The sequence below is a fragment of the Molossus molossus genome, unplaced genomic scaffold, assembly GCF_014108415.1.
Source record: "Molossus molossus isolate mMolMol1 unplaced genomic scaffold, mMolMol1.p scaffold_m16_p_11, whole genome shotgun sequence".
Lineage (NCBI taxonomy): Eukaryota > Metazoa > Chordata > Mammalia > Chiroptera > Molossidae > Molossus > Molossus molossus.
This window is the reverse complement of record NW_023425346.1, coordinates 828,980-842,998: the sequence shown is the minus strand read 5'-3', so window position 1 is coordinate 842,998 and position 14,019 is coordinate 828,980. Positions and strand designations below refer to the sequence as shown.

At 42.4% G+C, this 14,019-nt stretch overlaps 1 protein-coding gene across 3 annotated transcripts in view; it reads left to right on the top strand.

Annotated features, from left to right (window-relative positions):
• UGGT1 (UDP-glucose glycoprotein glucosyltransferase 1) overlaps positions 1 to 14,019 on the top strand; it is a 147,818-nt gene that overhangs the window by 84,099 nt on the left and 49,700 nt on the right. For all 3 annotated transcript variants that reach the window (XM_036254953.1, XM_036254952.1, XM_036254954.1), the window contains exons 20-24: positions 2,641 to 2,739; positions 4,005 to 4,099; positions 6,043 to 6,249; positions 6,956 to 7,087; positions 8,071 to 8,201. In XM_036254953.1, the coding sequence (XP_036110846.1) occupies positions 2,641 to 2,739; positions 4,005 to 4,099; positions 6,043 to 6,249; positions 6,956 to 7,087; positions 8,071 to 8,201 (664 nt within the window). The remainder of the gene's footprint in view (positions 1 to 2,640; positions 2,740 to 4,004; positions 4,100 to 6,042; positions 6,250 to 6,955; positions 7,088 to 8,070; positions 8,202 to 14,019) is intronic.

Genomic DNA, 14,019 nt, shown 5'->3' with positions numbered 1-14,019 from the left:
TTACTGACTTTCTTAATTGCAAAGAGTTTAAGCAACTGTCCTTTCTTCATCATTCTCGAATCAGTCAGCAATAATGTCAACAAATATCTTATGTAGCTTTTCTCTGAGAACATAGGAATGACCTTCTAAAAAATAAAGCTTCATTGAGAAATAGTGTCATACCATAAAACCAAATCTTTTAAAGTGTACACATTTTAGTGTATTTTGAAAGTCAAGTGATCATTACCACTGTCTTATTTTAGAACATTATTATCACCCCAAAAAGAATCGATGTACCCGTTAGTGGTCACTTTCCATTTCTCCCTTCTCCTGTCCTCCAGCAACCACTAATCTAGTTTCTGTTTCTGTGGATTTTTCTATTCTGGATATTTCCTATAATGGGGAGTTTTTGTGACTGGCTGCTTTCACTTAGCATGATGCTCCTCAGGTTCATCCATGTCGAAGCAGGTGTCAGTAGTATTTTGTTCCTTTTTATGGCTAACATTCCACAGTTTAGATAGTCCATATTTTGCCTATTATTCTTTAGTTGATGAATACTAGGTTGTTACCACAAGAATATCTTTCAAGACGTAGATATGTTAAGCCCGGGTGCGGTTGATTCCTTTTGCCTTCCTGTGAGGTGCTGAAGGCCACTCTGGCAAACTGCTGGAAACACGGGGAGCCATCATCACTGCCCAGGACATCTCCCTGGAGGAGAAGATGTGTGTCCTGGTGAAGTCAAAACCAACTGTGTTTGTCGTTGTTGAGAATAATGAATATGTAGGTCAATTTTTGGTTGTTACTTTATGGCAGCCATCTTCTAACTTGAAACTGAATGTCTTTTCAGCAGAGGAAAATGCACATATATCCTTGTATTTAAAAAAGAAAGTAATCAGAATGGGAACTACATTGTTTCTTTACATTAGGTTTTAGCTTTTCACCAGAAGTTTTAATAGAGCAAGGCTAACAGTGTTGTGAGTCTTTATGCTGAGTTTTTGTTGTTTTCATCATTTTAAATTACACTGTCAGTAGTTATCTTTGGAGTACTCACGAATAAGGAGCATAGAAATAGTTCTGTGTTTGGATACCTCTCTTGATTGGGTGCTGTGGGTATCAGCTGTGAAACAGTGCTGGTCCTCAGAGGCAGAGCTGCAGTCCCTGGCGAGCACTTGGAGCTGTCTGTGAAAGGGCCGCTGGCCTCCTCTCGACACAGTGCTCGTGGCTCCATCACCTGCGCTGCTCTTGGCCTGTGCTGTCCCAAACCTTGTAGAGAATACTAATGTCTGTCTTATTTACCATTCATTGCTTTCCTTTACTAAAATATTGACTGAAAGGATTGTAGGCCCTTAGTGTGTTCTGTTGAATGAAAGTATAGATGGGTGAGTGGGTGGATGGACAGATAGATGGGCGGATGGCAAGTAAGATGTGCTTGGAGGATAGTGAGAAAAGAATGGCATTCGTGCCCTGGCCAGTTTGGCTCAGCGGTTAGAGCATCGGCCTGTGGTCCAGAGTGACCCGGGTTCAGTTCCCCTAAGAGCACGTACCTTGGTTGTAGTTTGTCCCCGGCCCTGGTTGGTCGTGCGGGTGGCAGCCTCTTGATGTGTCCCTTTCACATTGATGTTTCTCTCTCTTTTTCTCTTCCTCTCTCTCCCTCCCACTCTATCTGAACAAAAAATGGAAAAAATGTCCTCAAGTGAGGATAAAAAAAAAAAGAATGCCATTCGTGTTGGGGTCAATAATGCATGAGATTGGGGACATTGCTGGAGGTAGAGGGTTTATGATACCAGGCTGGAGACCATTCTGTAGGTAGGGAGAAATTACTCGGGAGTTTAGAGCAAGGGAGTGACTTGCTGAAACTGGAATTTTAGCAAGAGTAATCTGAAGGGGAAATGATTATTAAGAGCATTGCCCATAGGCACTAATCAGAGAAAGTATATATCTGCAAATGACCTTTTATTTTTGTTAAGGCTAAAAATATACTATTTTATGACACATGAAAACATCAAAATGAGAATTTTAAAGTATTTTTTCCTCCCATTCTTCCCCCCGCCCAAATAATTTAAGGAAGAGCTCATTATGGTGGATGAACACTGGAAGGGAGAGATGAGGTTAAGGGGGCATCTTTACGAGATCATTCTCTAGTTGTAAAGTGATAGAAGTGGGATAGAATAAATTTAAACCATTAAAATGACACATAACTGAATGAGAGTTGTGTGAGATGTGTGCATTTTTATTAACTTTGTGCCTTAAAATGTGATTAATGGAATAGGGGTCAGTAGAATTGTAAAGTTGGTCAATAAACATGAAGCAAAGTATTTGACTCATGCATATTTATAAAACTTATATTATGGCCCTGCCAGTGTGGCTCAGTGGATGGAGTGTCATCCCATGGACTGAGAGATCCCGGTTCAATTCCTGGTCAGGGCACATGCTCAGGTTGTGGGATCGATCCCCAGTAGGAGGTGTGCAGGAGGCAGCTGATTGATGTTTCTCTCTCACATTGATGTTTCTGTCTCTCCCTTCCTCTCTAAAAAAACAATAAAAACATATTTTTAAAAAACTTGTATTATGGACATGTCAGATTATCAGTTGAAATTAACATTAGGTTCACTTTAGGCATATTAATTATAATTTATTAATTATACTAAAATTTTTTTTCAGATAACTTTTTTGTGGATGATTATGCAAGATTTTCTGCCTTGGATTCTCAAAGCAAGACTGCTGCTATAGCCAATAGTATGAACTATCTGACAAAGAAAGGTAATATATTCTAGGCTCATCTTGGATGCAACACTTGTTTCAGTATTTGCAAAACTTCAGTCATTAGTATCTGTCCGGAGATGTCATAATTTATTTTATTAATGACTTCTAATAATTTGAGTATAGAAAATAACTGTTTAAAATATAAATCTTTATATATGTTTGAAAATTTTAATGTTGTCTATAAATTTTAAACTAGATATTAAAGTCAAAAGGAAACATTTTTCATGGTTCAAAAAGGGAAAACATTTATGATGTTAATGGGTTGATGGATTGGAAATTGGTTTGACTTGTCTCTTAAGTGACAGTATTGGATTAATTTTTTAAAGATAAATTTGGTTCTAGAAATACTTTTATAAGTTTTAAAACTGATTTTTATGTAGTTATTTATTTAGACTAATGTGAAGTGATATCCTTTTATGGCAGACAGATGCTTTTCCCTGTCACACTTATTACCCTTTCAGAGCACTGACTGTCAGTCAAGGCAGCTGCTTCTGTCCCCCCGGTAACCTCCCAGAGAGAAAGTCTGGTTTCCTAGATGTATGTCAGTACAGGCATCGCTCCCTTTGATTCCTCAGGAAACATTCTGAGAACGGGCAGTGCTGACCTGAGCACCAGTGGGACTGAGGAGCAGAAAGAGCATAGAGCTTGTTAGGCATTTAAAAATTGACTCTGATGGTAGGCAGTAATTGTAGAAATGACATTTTCTTTTTTTCTACTTTTTTTGCTTTACTTTTGCCCAGGGATGTCCTCCAAGGAAATCTATGGTAACTTTAAACTTTAGAATGTTCTGTTTCTTAATCATCATATTTCAGGCACTGTTGTAATTCAGAATTTATTGACCCTTTATTGGGATGTTTCTGGAACCTGTGGGTAACAGTGGATAATTTATTGGTTCAGATAAATTCTGTATAAATGTTTGCAAAGAAGTGCATTTCAGAAAGTTACAAATTAATATTATTAAAGGCTATAATATGTTACCCACATGTTCAAAGGTTCTTTTTTGTTGTATATGCTAACAGATGCCCACACCCCAGTAGGACTAACAAGTGCATGTCCCTAATTTGTAATTAAGCCACATGGAAGAGACCCTGCATTTGTTCTACTATCAAGATTTTACTGCTTTTGCTTTTTGTATCTTTTTTAAACTTGTACTTTTCTTATTTTTTGCATGATTTTCAGAAATTATTTGGCTTAATCACAGTATTGAAACGTAGAATGTGCTTTCTCCCGCCAACTCAGTGTGTCGTTTTGTTTTTCTACAGATGATTCTTTTATTAGGCCAGTGACTTTTTGGATTGTTGGGGATTTTGATAGCCCTCCTGGAAGGCAATTATTGTATGATGCTATTAAACACCAGGCAAGTATCTACATCTTTACTTTTTCCTCACGAGCATGTATGTGCTGACCTTGTTGTTCAGGGCGGGCCAGGTCCTGCTTCCTTAGTGCCCAAGGGACAGAGCTTCGTTCCTTCAGAGTGCCAGTCAGTCAGAGAAGGAGGAGACCGCCGTATTCTAGCTGTACGTAAGGGGACAGATTCCTCTGGAGGGAAACAGGGAGATCCTCTCAGACAAGTTCTCACTGTGTGACTGCTCATGGTCTTGCTGCGGAGCAGCTGCAGAGACCATGTGGGAGAGGCAGGGCCCTTACGCTGAGACAGGTCCGAGGTGTGTGCCTGCGTGATAGGGGCAGGTCTGGCACACAGAGAGCGCACATGCGTGAGGTCTGAGAGCTCGTAGCACGTTATCGCAGAACCTGAGTGAGTGCAGTGGGGTCGGTTGGGAGGAAATGGGCCCTTCTAGAGAGTGTCATTGTCAGAGAATGAGAAGGTCCATTTTCTTTTCCTGAGCAGTTTCAGGTTGGATCTTCATCCAAATTTTACACCCTTCTGTGTCTCCTTGGCACCTGTGTCGGGTAGGCTTGCTGAAATATGGCATGTGCAGGTGATGTGCGCAATGCCTCCTTGTCTTAGCGGGACGAATCCGCTGCTGTGGTGATTCAGAGTAACATTAGGAGCAGCCTAGTGAAGGATGGCAGATACGTGGGCAGTCTAACTCAGATGGGTGCGTGCTCAGTGTGGCGGGGTGGAGGACGGAAAGGGGGAGCGGAATATTCTACATCAATGTTTTCATTAAAGTAAAATGTAGGTTCAGAAGAAGTGCACAAGTCATAGCCCCCACAAGTGACCACACCCAGGCAAGCAGAGGTATCCTGTTCCTGAAAGCCCTCCCCTGCTCATGACCACATCAATGCCCAGAGCTCTTCCCTCTTCTCATGTCATAGAATAGGTTTGCCTATGTATTACTTTATTTTAGTGGAATCTTATATTTATTTGTGTTGGGTTTCTTTCCTCAACATTTTTGAGATCCATGAAATGACAAGTAGTGATAGTTCTATTTCATTGTGTAGTATGGTATAACTCTATCACAAAGTTTGTTTGTTTAGTTTGTATTTGATGGATATTTGGATTGTTTCTAGTTTGGGGCTATTCTGAAGAAGGCTGCTGTGAATTTTCTTATACATGTCTTTAGAATTTAGCAGTTCTCAAACTGTAGGTCATGACCCCTTTGAGGGTCGAACGACCCTTTCACAGAGGTCGCCTAAGACATAACAGTAGCAAAATTACAGTTATGAAGTAGCAACGAAAATAATTTCATGGTTGGGGTCAGCACAGCGTGAGGAACTGTACTAAAGGGGTCAGCACAGCGTGAGGAACTGTACTAAAGGGGTCACCACAACGTGAGGAACTGTACTAAAGGGTCGCGGCATCAGGAAGATTGAGAACCACTGCTTTAGATATACTTAAGTACACATTTCTGTTGCTTATGTTCTTGATATGAGCCCTTTTTTGGTTTTAAGGGTCCCAGATATCTTCTTTTGCGTGGATTCTTGTCTTTTTACCCAGGGAGAGATTACTTTTTACTACAAATCTATAAAGACTCTGTGAAAGAAGAAGGGTTTGAACAGAGCCCTGAAGAAAGTTGGGGCTTAAGTGGGTGTACTAGGGTTCACATGAAGTGTGAGGTACTCTGTGCAGGAGAGTGCAGGCTGTGGGGGGCAGCGGACTCTGTGGCCTGTGATGTATTCACAGGAGGGTGGGAAGGGAAGTTGGAAAGGTGGGGCCAACTCCTGCAGGTGTTCGAGTGCCTGGTCACGGCATCCAAATTTTGTTCTGTGTGCAGAGGGGAACCACCAAGATTTACATGAGGCCTTATTTTCTCTTTATAGACTGTGGCTGATATAATGCCACTTTTTAGTTGAGAACATCTACCATATAACCCTTATTTCCTGTTTTGTGACTAGAAATCCAGTAACAATGTTAGAATAAGCATGATCAATAATCCCAGTGAAGAGATAAGTTATGAGAACACTCGGATCTCCAGAGCAATCTGGGCAGCTCTCCAAACGCAGACCTCCAGCTCTGCTAAGAACTTCATCACGAAGATGGCCAAGGAGGAGACTGCGGAGGCCCTGGCGGCAGGGGCTGAGATCGGGGACTTCTCTGTTGGGGTGAGTCTCTGCTGCTTGCCACAGAAGTGTGCTCCCCTGGGCTGAAGTTTATACTCAGGATTTGTGATTTTAGTTTTGAGTCTCAGGATTTCTTTTTTTGTTGTTGGAAGAATTCTGTCCAAGAAATAGCAGTTCTGCCACATTGCCTTAATTGCTTTAAAATTGTTAGGTTTCAAGATGTGAAAAATATAACTTTTTGCATATTTTAAGCACAAGCCATTTGTTTTTATAGTTTTTAAAAGAGACAATATTTGACTTGTTGATAGAGCAAAAAACAGATTGAAGATGGTTAATGAGTTAGAAGCTAATGTGTTCTTGATGTGTTTCCAACAGAAGCCCATGTTTATTCATTTATATGTAACATACTTTTTACTGTTTTTAGTCTTAAAATTTATTATGAAATGATGAGTATATTGATGTTTCAGTTAGGAAAAAGGCTTTTACTTCAAATTAGAAAGATTTTAAAATGCAGAATAAAGGTATGAACGCTAGTTTACCATTCAAACAGTCACACAGAAAACAGGACAAGGAAGCGAGCATTACTTGAGAGGTCGGGGGCGGGGGGGGGGGCGGGGGCGGAGGGGTAATGTTAATTATTCAAATTAGTTATTTCACTAATAGAGCATTTTATGATTTATTCATTATTATTATTCATTTTTATGGTTTAATAACTATCACTTTTCCTTAATAATAATTACTTTCCTAGGGCATGGATTTCAGTCTTTTTAAAGAGGTCTTTGAGTCTTCCAAAATGGATTTCATTTTGTCTCATGCCATGTACTGCAGGGATGTCCTGATGCTGAAGAAGGGGCAGCGGGCAGTGATCAGCAATGGAAGGGTGAGAACCTTGTTCTGAGACAAATTGACCTCAGATTAGACCCGTGAACAGACTTGGCAGTGTCCCCCTTTGCAGAGAATAACTCTTCAAGTGGAGCCTCTCTGTAGAGTTGACGGGCTCACGCAGTGTGATGGCTGTTTCTCTCTCGTGTTCTGAAGGAGGTTTGCCCCTTTTGACAGCAGTGTCCTGTGTTAAATTTTGTCCTGCTATTGTGTAAGGTGGTGAGGTGTGTGGCCCTCAGAACACAGTCAGTGAGGCCTATGACATGAAGCGCTCCCCTTGGGGACCACGCTTGTAGTTGTGCATCTTGGCATCCCGCTGGGTGAGGCGTGCACTTCTCATGAGCTCCTGCAGCCGCTGAAATGAGCCCACAGGCAGACAGCGGTGCACATGCAGACTTGAAGTCTGAGCACACGGTAAAATCTTTGATATCAACCGTGCTATCTTGGTTGTGGCTTTATTATATTCAGTGAGAGTTGATGAAAACGATATCAGTTTACTTCAGAATTTGCTTACTGTAAAAATACTGTAAAGTATACAAGTCTACACTTTGTGTAGTTGAGGAATTAATAAGTAAATAAATAACAGTGCAAGTTCATTGGGATTTTATTTTTACATTTTTATTGACTTGCCCAGCTGGTGTGGCTCAGTGGTTAAGCGTTGACCCTGCACCAAGAGGTCGCTGGTTCGATTCCCAGTCAGGGCACATGCCCAGGTTGTAGGCCCGATCCCCAGTGGGGGGCATGCAGGAGGTGGCCAGTCGATGTTCTATCTCATTGATGTTTCTATCTCTCCCTCTCCCTCTCCCTTCCTCTGTCTCTCAAAATTAAACAAAAAAAATTAACATTTTCATTTACTTTATTTAGAGGTAAACGTGTCTTGAGTCTTTAACATGATTTGGTTCATAAGATAGCCTGAGGACAATAAAGGACTTCATTACCGCTTGCAGGTTCCCACACTGACCACCCTGTTCTCCTTCACAGATCATTGGGCCACTGGAGAATAGTGAGCTCTTTAATCAAGATGATTTCCACCTTCTAGAAAATATCATCTTAAAAACTTCAGGACAGAAAATTAAATCTCATATTCAGCAGCTTCGGGTAGAAGAGGATGTGTAAGTTTTATATAGAAGAAATTTATGTCATAGGGGCTATGTGTTTTTTATCTATATTTTTCAAACTCACTTAAATTTTCAATTGTGGTTGACATTCACTGTTATTTTTACATTAGTTTCAGGAGCACAGCATAGTGGTTAGACATTTATGTAACTTACAAAGTGATCCTCCCACCCTGGCTGGTTTGGCTCAGCGGTTAGAGCATCGGCCTGCGGTCCAGAGAGACTCAGGTTCGGTTCCCTCTCAGGGCACACACTTTGGTTGCAGCTCCCCCCCCCCCCCCCCGCCCTGGTTGGGTTGTGTGGGTGGTAACCACTTGATGTATCCCTTTCATGTCAATGTTTCTCTCTCTCTCCCTCCCACTCTATTTGAACAAAATATCAGAAAAAAAAAATCCTCAGGTGAGGGAAAAAAAATGTAAAAAAGCAAAAAACAAAGTGATTCTCCCAATAAGTTTAGTGCCCATCTGGCACCATGCATAGTTATTACAGTGTCAGTGACTGTTTTCCTTATGCTGAACTTCACATCCCTGTGTCTGTTTGTGGCTGCTAATGTGTGCTTTTATTTTAATTCCTTCACTTTTTTACCCCAGTCCTCCAAGTCCCTCTCATCTGATAACCCTCAGTTTGTTCTCTGTATTCATGAGTCTGTCTCTGTTTTGTTTGTTTATTTTAATGTTTAGATTCCTCATATAAGTGAAGTCTGTGGTGTTTGTCTTTCTCTGTCTTACTTATTTCACTCAGTGTAATACCCTCTAGGTCCATCCATGTTGTCTCTAATGCCAGGATTTCATCAGTCCCTATGAGGTTTGTCATTCTGTTCCTTACTTCCATGACTCTGGATCTATTTTGATTGATAGCTTATTTTGTTCATGATAAACTATGAATAAGTGAGATCATGTGATATTTGTCTTTCTCTGATTGGCTTATTTCACTCAGCATAATACTTTCCAGGTCCCTCCATGTCGTCTCAAAGGATAATAAGAGATCTTTCTTTCTTATAGCTGCATAGTACTCCATTGTGTATATGTACCACAGCTTTTTTTTTTTTTTTTTTTAAATCCTCACCCGAGGACATTTTTCTATTTTTTGCTCAGCTAGAGTGGAAGGGAGAGAGGAGGAGCGAGAGAGAGAAAGAAAGAGAGAAACATCGAGGCGAAAGGGACGCATCGAGTGGCTGCCACCCGCACGACCAACCAGGGCCGGGGACAAACTATAACCGAGGTACGTGCCCTTAGCGGGAACCGAACCCGGGTCTCTCTGGACCACAGGCCAATGCTCTAACCGCTGAGCCAAACTGGCCAGGGCTGTACCACAGCTTTTTTTTTTATCCTCACCCGAGGATACTTTTCCATTTTTTGTACAGATAGAGTGGGAGGGAGAGAGAGGAAGGGAGAGAGAGAGAGAAACATCGACGTGAAGGGACACATCGAGCGGCTGCCACCCGCACGACCAACCAGGGCCGGGTACAAACTGCAACCGAAGTACGTGCCCTTAGCGGGAACCGAACCCGGGTCTCTCCGGACCGCAGGCGGACGCTCCAACCGCCGAGCCAAACTGGCCAGGGCTGTACCACAGCTTTTTTATCCATTTGTTTACTGATGGATATTTGGGCTGTTTCCAGATCTTAGCTATTGTAAATAGTGCTGCTACGAACATGGAAGTACATATATTCTTTCTGATTGGTGTTTCAGGCTTCTGAGGGTATATTCCTAGAAGTGGGATCACTGGGTCAAATGGCAGGTCCACTTGTATTAGTTTTTTGAGGAAACACCATACTGCTTTCCATAGTGGCTGCACCAGTCTGCATTCCCACCAGCAGTGTACTAGAGTCCCCTTTTCTCCACACCCTCATGAGCACTTAATTGTTTGAGGGTTTGTTGATGGCAACCATTCTGGCAGGTGTTTGGTGATATAGTCATTTTAATTTTCTGGTTTTATTTACATGGAAAAAATTTTCCATCCCTTCACTTTCATCCTGTGTGAGTCTTCTATCCTGAGGTGGATCTCTTGTAGCCCGCATATATATGGGTCGTGTTTTCTTACCCAATCAGCTACCCTATATCTTGTGATTGGAGCATTTAATTCATTTACATTTAAGGTTACTGTTCATAGGTACATATTTGTTGCCATTTTTGTTCTTTACGCCAATGTTCCTCTCTGTCTCAATTTCTTCTTCTTACGACAATCCCTTTAACATTTCCTTACAGTGCTGGTTTGGTGGTGGTAATCTCCTTTAGCCCCCCTTTTTTTTGGTCTGCGAAGCCCTTTATTTCACCTTCAATTTTGAATGACAGCCTTGCTGGATAGAGTAGTCTTCAATTCAGTTCCTTGCTTTTGATTACTTTGTATACCTCATGCCACTCCCTTCTGGCCTGAAGTGTTTCCATTGAGCAATCAGTGACAGTCTACTGGGAGTTCCCTTAGGTTACTTTCTGTCTCTATCTTGCTGCCTTTAAGATTCTTTCTTTGCTTTTAATCTTTTTTTTTTTTTTTATCCTCACCCGAGGACATTTTTCCATTTTTTTTCAGGTAGAGTGGGGGTGGGGAGAGAGAGAGAAACATCGATGTCAAAGGAACACATCAAGTGGTTGCCACCCGCACGACCGACCAGGGCCGGGGACAAACTGCAACCGAGGTACATGCCCTTAGCGGGAACCGAACCCAGGTCTCTCTGGACCGCAGGCCGACGCTCTAACCGCTGAGCCAAACCGGCCAGGGCCTTTCTTTGCTTTTAACATCTGCCATTTTAATTATGATATGTCTAGGTGTGGGTCTTTTTGGGTTAATTTTGATTGGAACTCTGTGTTTCCTGGACTTGTGTGACTGTTTTTCTTCACCAGGTAAGGAAAGTTTTATGTCATTATTTCTTCAAATAGATTCTCTATTTGTTGCTCAGTTCTTTCTGGTACCCCTATGATGTGGATGTTGTGTTTCATGTTGTCCCAAAGCTCCCTTAAACTATCCTCCTGCTTTAAAGTATTTTTCCAATTGCTGCTATGAATGGGTGTCCTTTTCTACCTTGTCTTCTAACTCACTTATTCGGTCCTCAGCTTTTTCTAATCTGGTATTGATTCTTCTGGGTCATTCTTTTTTTAAAAAAAAAACAAACTTATCTTTATTGTTGAATGTATTCCAGATGTTCCCCCTTTCTTCCCCCAGTGACCCACTTCTTCCCAATCCTGCCCCCTTGCTGCCTTCCCCACACTCTTCTTTGTGTCCATTGGTTATGCATATATGCATAGAAGTTCTTTGGTTTATCTCTTCCTGCCCTCCCTTCCCCTTTCCCTTTGAAGTTTATCAGTCTAACAACCAATTTGTACTTCTTAATTCCTTCATCTTTTTCACTCATTTCTCCCAGAACCCTCCTATCTGGCAAGCAACAAAATTCTCTGTATCTATGAGCCTGTTTCTGTTCTGCCTGCTCATTTTGTTTGTAGATTTGATTGTTGATAGATATGTATTCATTGGCATTTTATTGTTCATATTTTTGTTCTTCTTCAAGAAGACCCGTCAACATTTCATCTAAGACTGGTTTAGTGGTGATGAACTCCTTTAGTTTTTTCTTGTCTGGGAAACTCTTTATATGGCCATCGATTCTAAATGATAGCTTTGCAGGATAGAGTAGTTTTGGTGTAGGTTGTTGCTTTTTCATCACTTTGAATATCTCTTGCCACTCTTTCTGGCCTGCAGAGTTTCTTTTGAGAAATCAGCTGGCAGTGTTATGGGAGCTTCTTTGTAGGTAACCAACTGCTTTTCTCTTGCTCCTTTTAAGATTCTCTTTGTCTTGAACCTTTTTTTTCTTTTTCTTTTTTTTGGTAAGTGCCTCTAGCAGGAACTGAACCCAGGACTCTTTGGTCTGCAGGCCGATGCTCCAACCGCTAAGACAAACCGGCCAGGGCTGTCTTAAACCTTTTACATTATGATTATGTTGTGTCTTGGTGTGGGCCTCTTGGGTTCTTCTTGTTTGGGACTCTCTGGGCTTCCTGGACTTGTGTGTCTGTTACCAGGTTAGGGAGGTTTTCAATCATTATTTCTTCAGATAGATTTTCATTTCTTTGCTTTCTCTTTTTTCTGGTACCCCTATGATGTGAATGTTGTCATGCTTGATGTTGACCCATAGGTCACTTATCATGATTTTTAAAAACTATTTTATTTTTTCATATTCATATTGGGTATTTTCTGCTTTTTCTTCCAAATTGCTGATTTGATCCTCTGCTTTATCTACTCTGCTGGTGATTCCCTATAATGTATTCCTCATTTCAGTTATTCTTCATTTCTGTTTATTTTTTATGATTTGTACCTCCATGTTTATGTTTTCTATCTTTTTGTTGAAGTTCTCACTGAGATCTCTGAGCATCCTTATAACCTGTGTTTGGAACTCTGTATCTGGTAGATTGCTTTTCTTTTTTTTTTTTTTTATCCTCACCCGAGGACACTTTTTCATTCTTTGTTCAGATAGAGCAGGAGGGAGAGAGAGAGAGAGAAACATCGATGTGAAAGGGACACATCGAGTGGCTGCCACCCGCACGACCAACCAGGACCGGGGACAAACTGCAACCGAGGTACATGCCCTTAGCGGGAACCGAACCCAGGTCTCTCCGGACCGCAGGCCGACGCTCTAACCGCTGAGCCAAACCGGCCAGGGCTAGATTGCTTTTCTTCATTCTTTTTTTTTAAGTTCTTTTTTTTTGGAGCATATTTTGTTTTTTTATTTGGGTCATTTTTTTTGTCTCCTCATTTTGAATGTGTCCCTGTGTTTGTTTCTTTGTGTTAGTTAGAGCTAGCTCCTGGTCTTGGTAGAGTGGCCTAATGTAGCAGTAATCTTGTAGGGCCCAGTGGTGGGGCCTTCCTGATTGCCTGCCCTGGGCACTCCAGGTGCACCCCCTGTGGGCTGTGGACACCTTCCTGTGATAGTGGAACCTTGATTGCTTTTGAAATGTCATTTCGAGGAGTTTGCCCCAGGCTGTGGGTTGCAAGGACTGGTTGCAACCAGTTCTAACCGCAGACAAGGAACTGTTTGCAGGGACCAGCCTGATGGAGCACTGCTCACCTCAGCAGGGCCCTGGTGCTGGATGCGCTCACCCCTGGAGTGCTGCTCATGGAGTGTTTGGGTGGTGTACTTGCATGGTCTGAAATTGACTACCAGTTGCACTGGCTCTGGGTCCTACCGGGAAGTATAAGCCAAGGTCAGCTGCCACATGTACCTGCCCTGGGCTCCCAGCATGACCTACAAAGCCATCTGAAGATGGCTGCTGCTGTGCTGGGCTCGGAGGAGCCTACGAGAGACCACCTACCTGCCATGGCCAGCTGCTGCTGTGCTGGGCTCGGAAGAGCCTAAGAGAGACCACCTACCCGCCCTGGCCAGCTGCTACTGTGCTGGGCTCGGAGCCACTTAGCAAAAAGCACAGGATATGCCTAGGCTGCTTGTTTGGGGTTTGTGAACCTTCAGAAGATTTCAGGGATATCTGTAGCATGAACTTAGGTGGACCGTTTGTATGGAAAAGACATTGGAAATGGCCTGAGTAGGTGTGTAGGTTGGGTGGGGAGGAGTCTCAGGGGATTACTGGGAGGGGGTGGACAGTGTTAGTCAGTTAGTGGAGACTCAGACATGGCGCCTGCTTGCAGCTCTGTGGATAGATGCTCAGAAAGGGAACAATGGCCTCTGTGACCACTTCTGTCTGGGAGAAAGCTGCCTTTCAGCACTCACTCTGATGCCAGACACTTCAGTTCCTGCCCATGTCTCTGACGGGCCTTTCGAGTGGCTGCCCCAGTGCTGGAGCTCAGAGGGAGTGAGTCTGGGTGAGTCTGTTCCAGG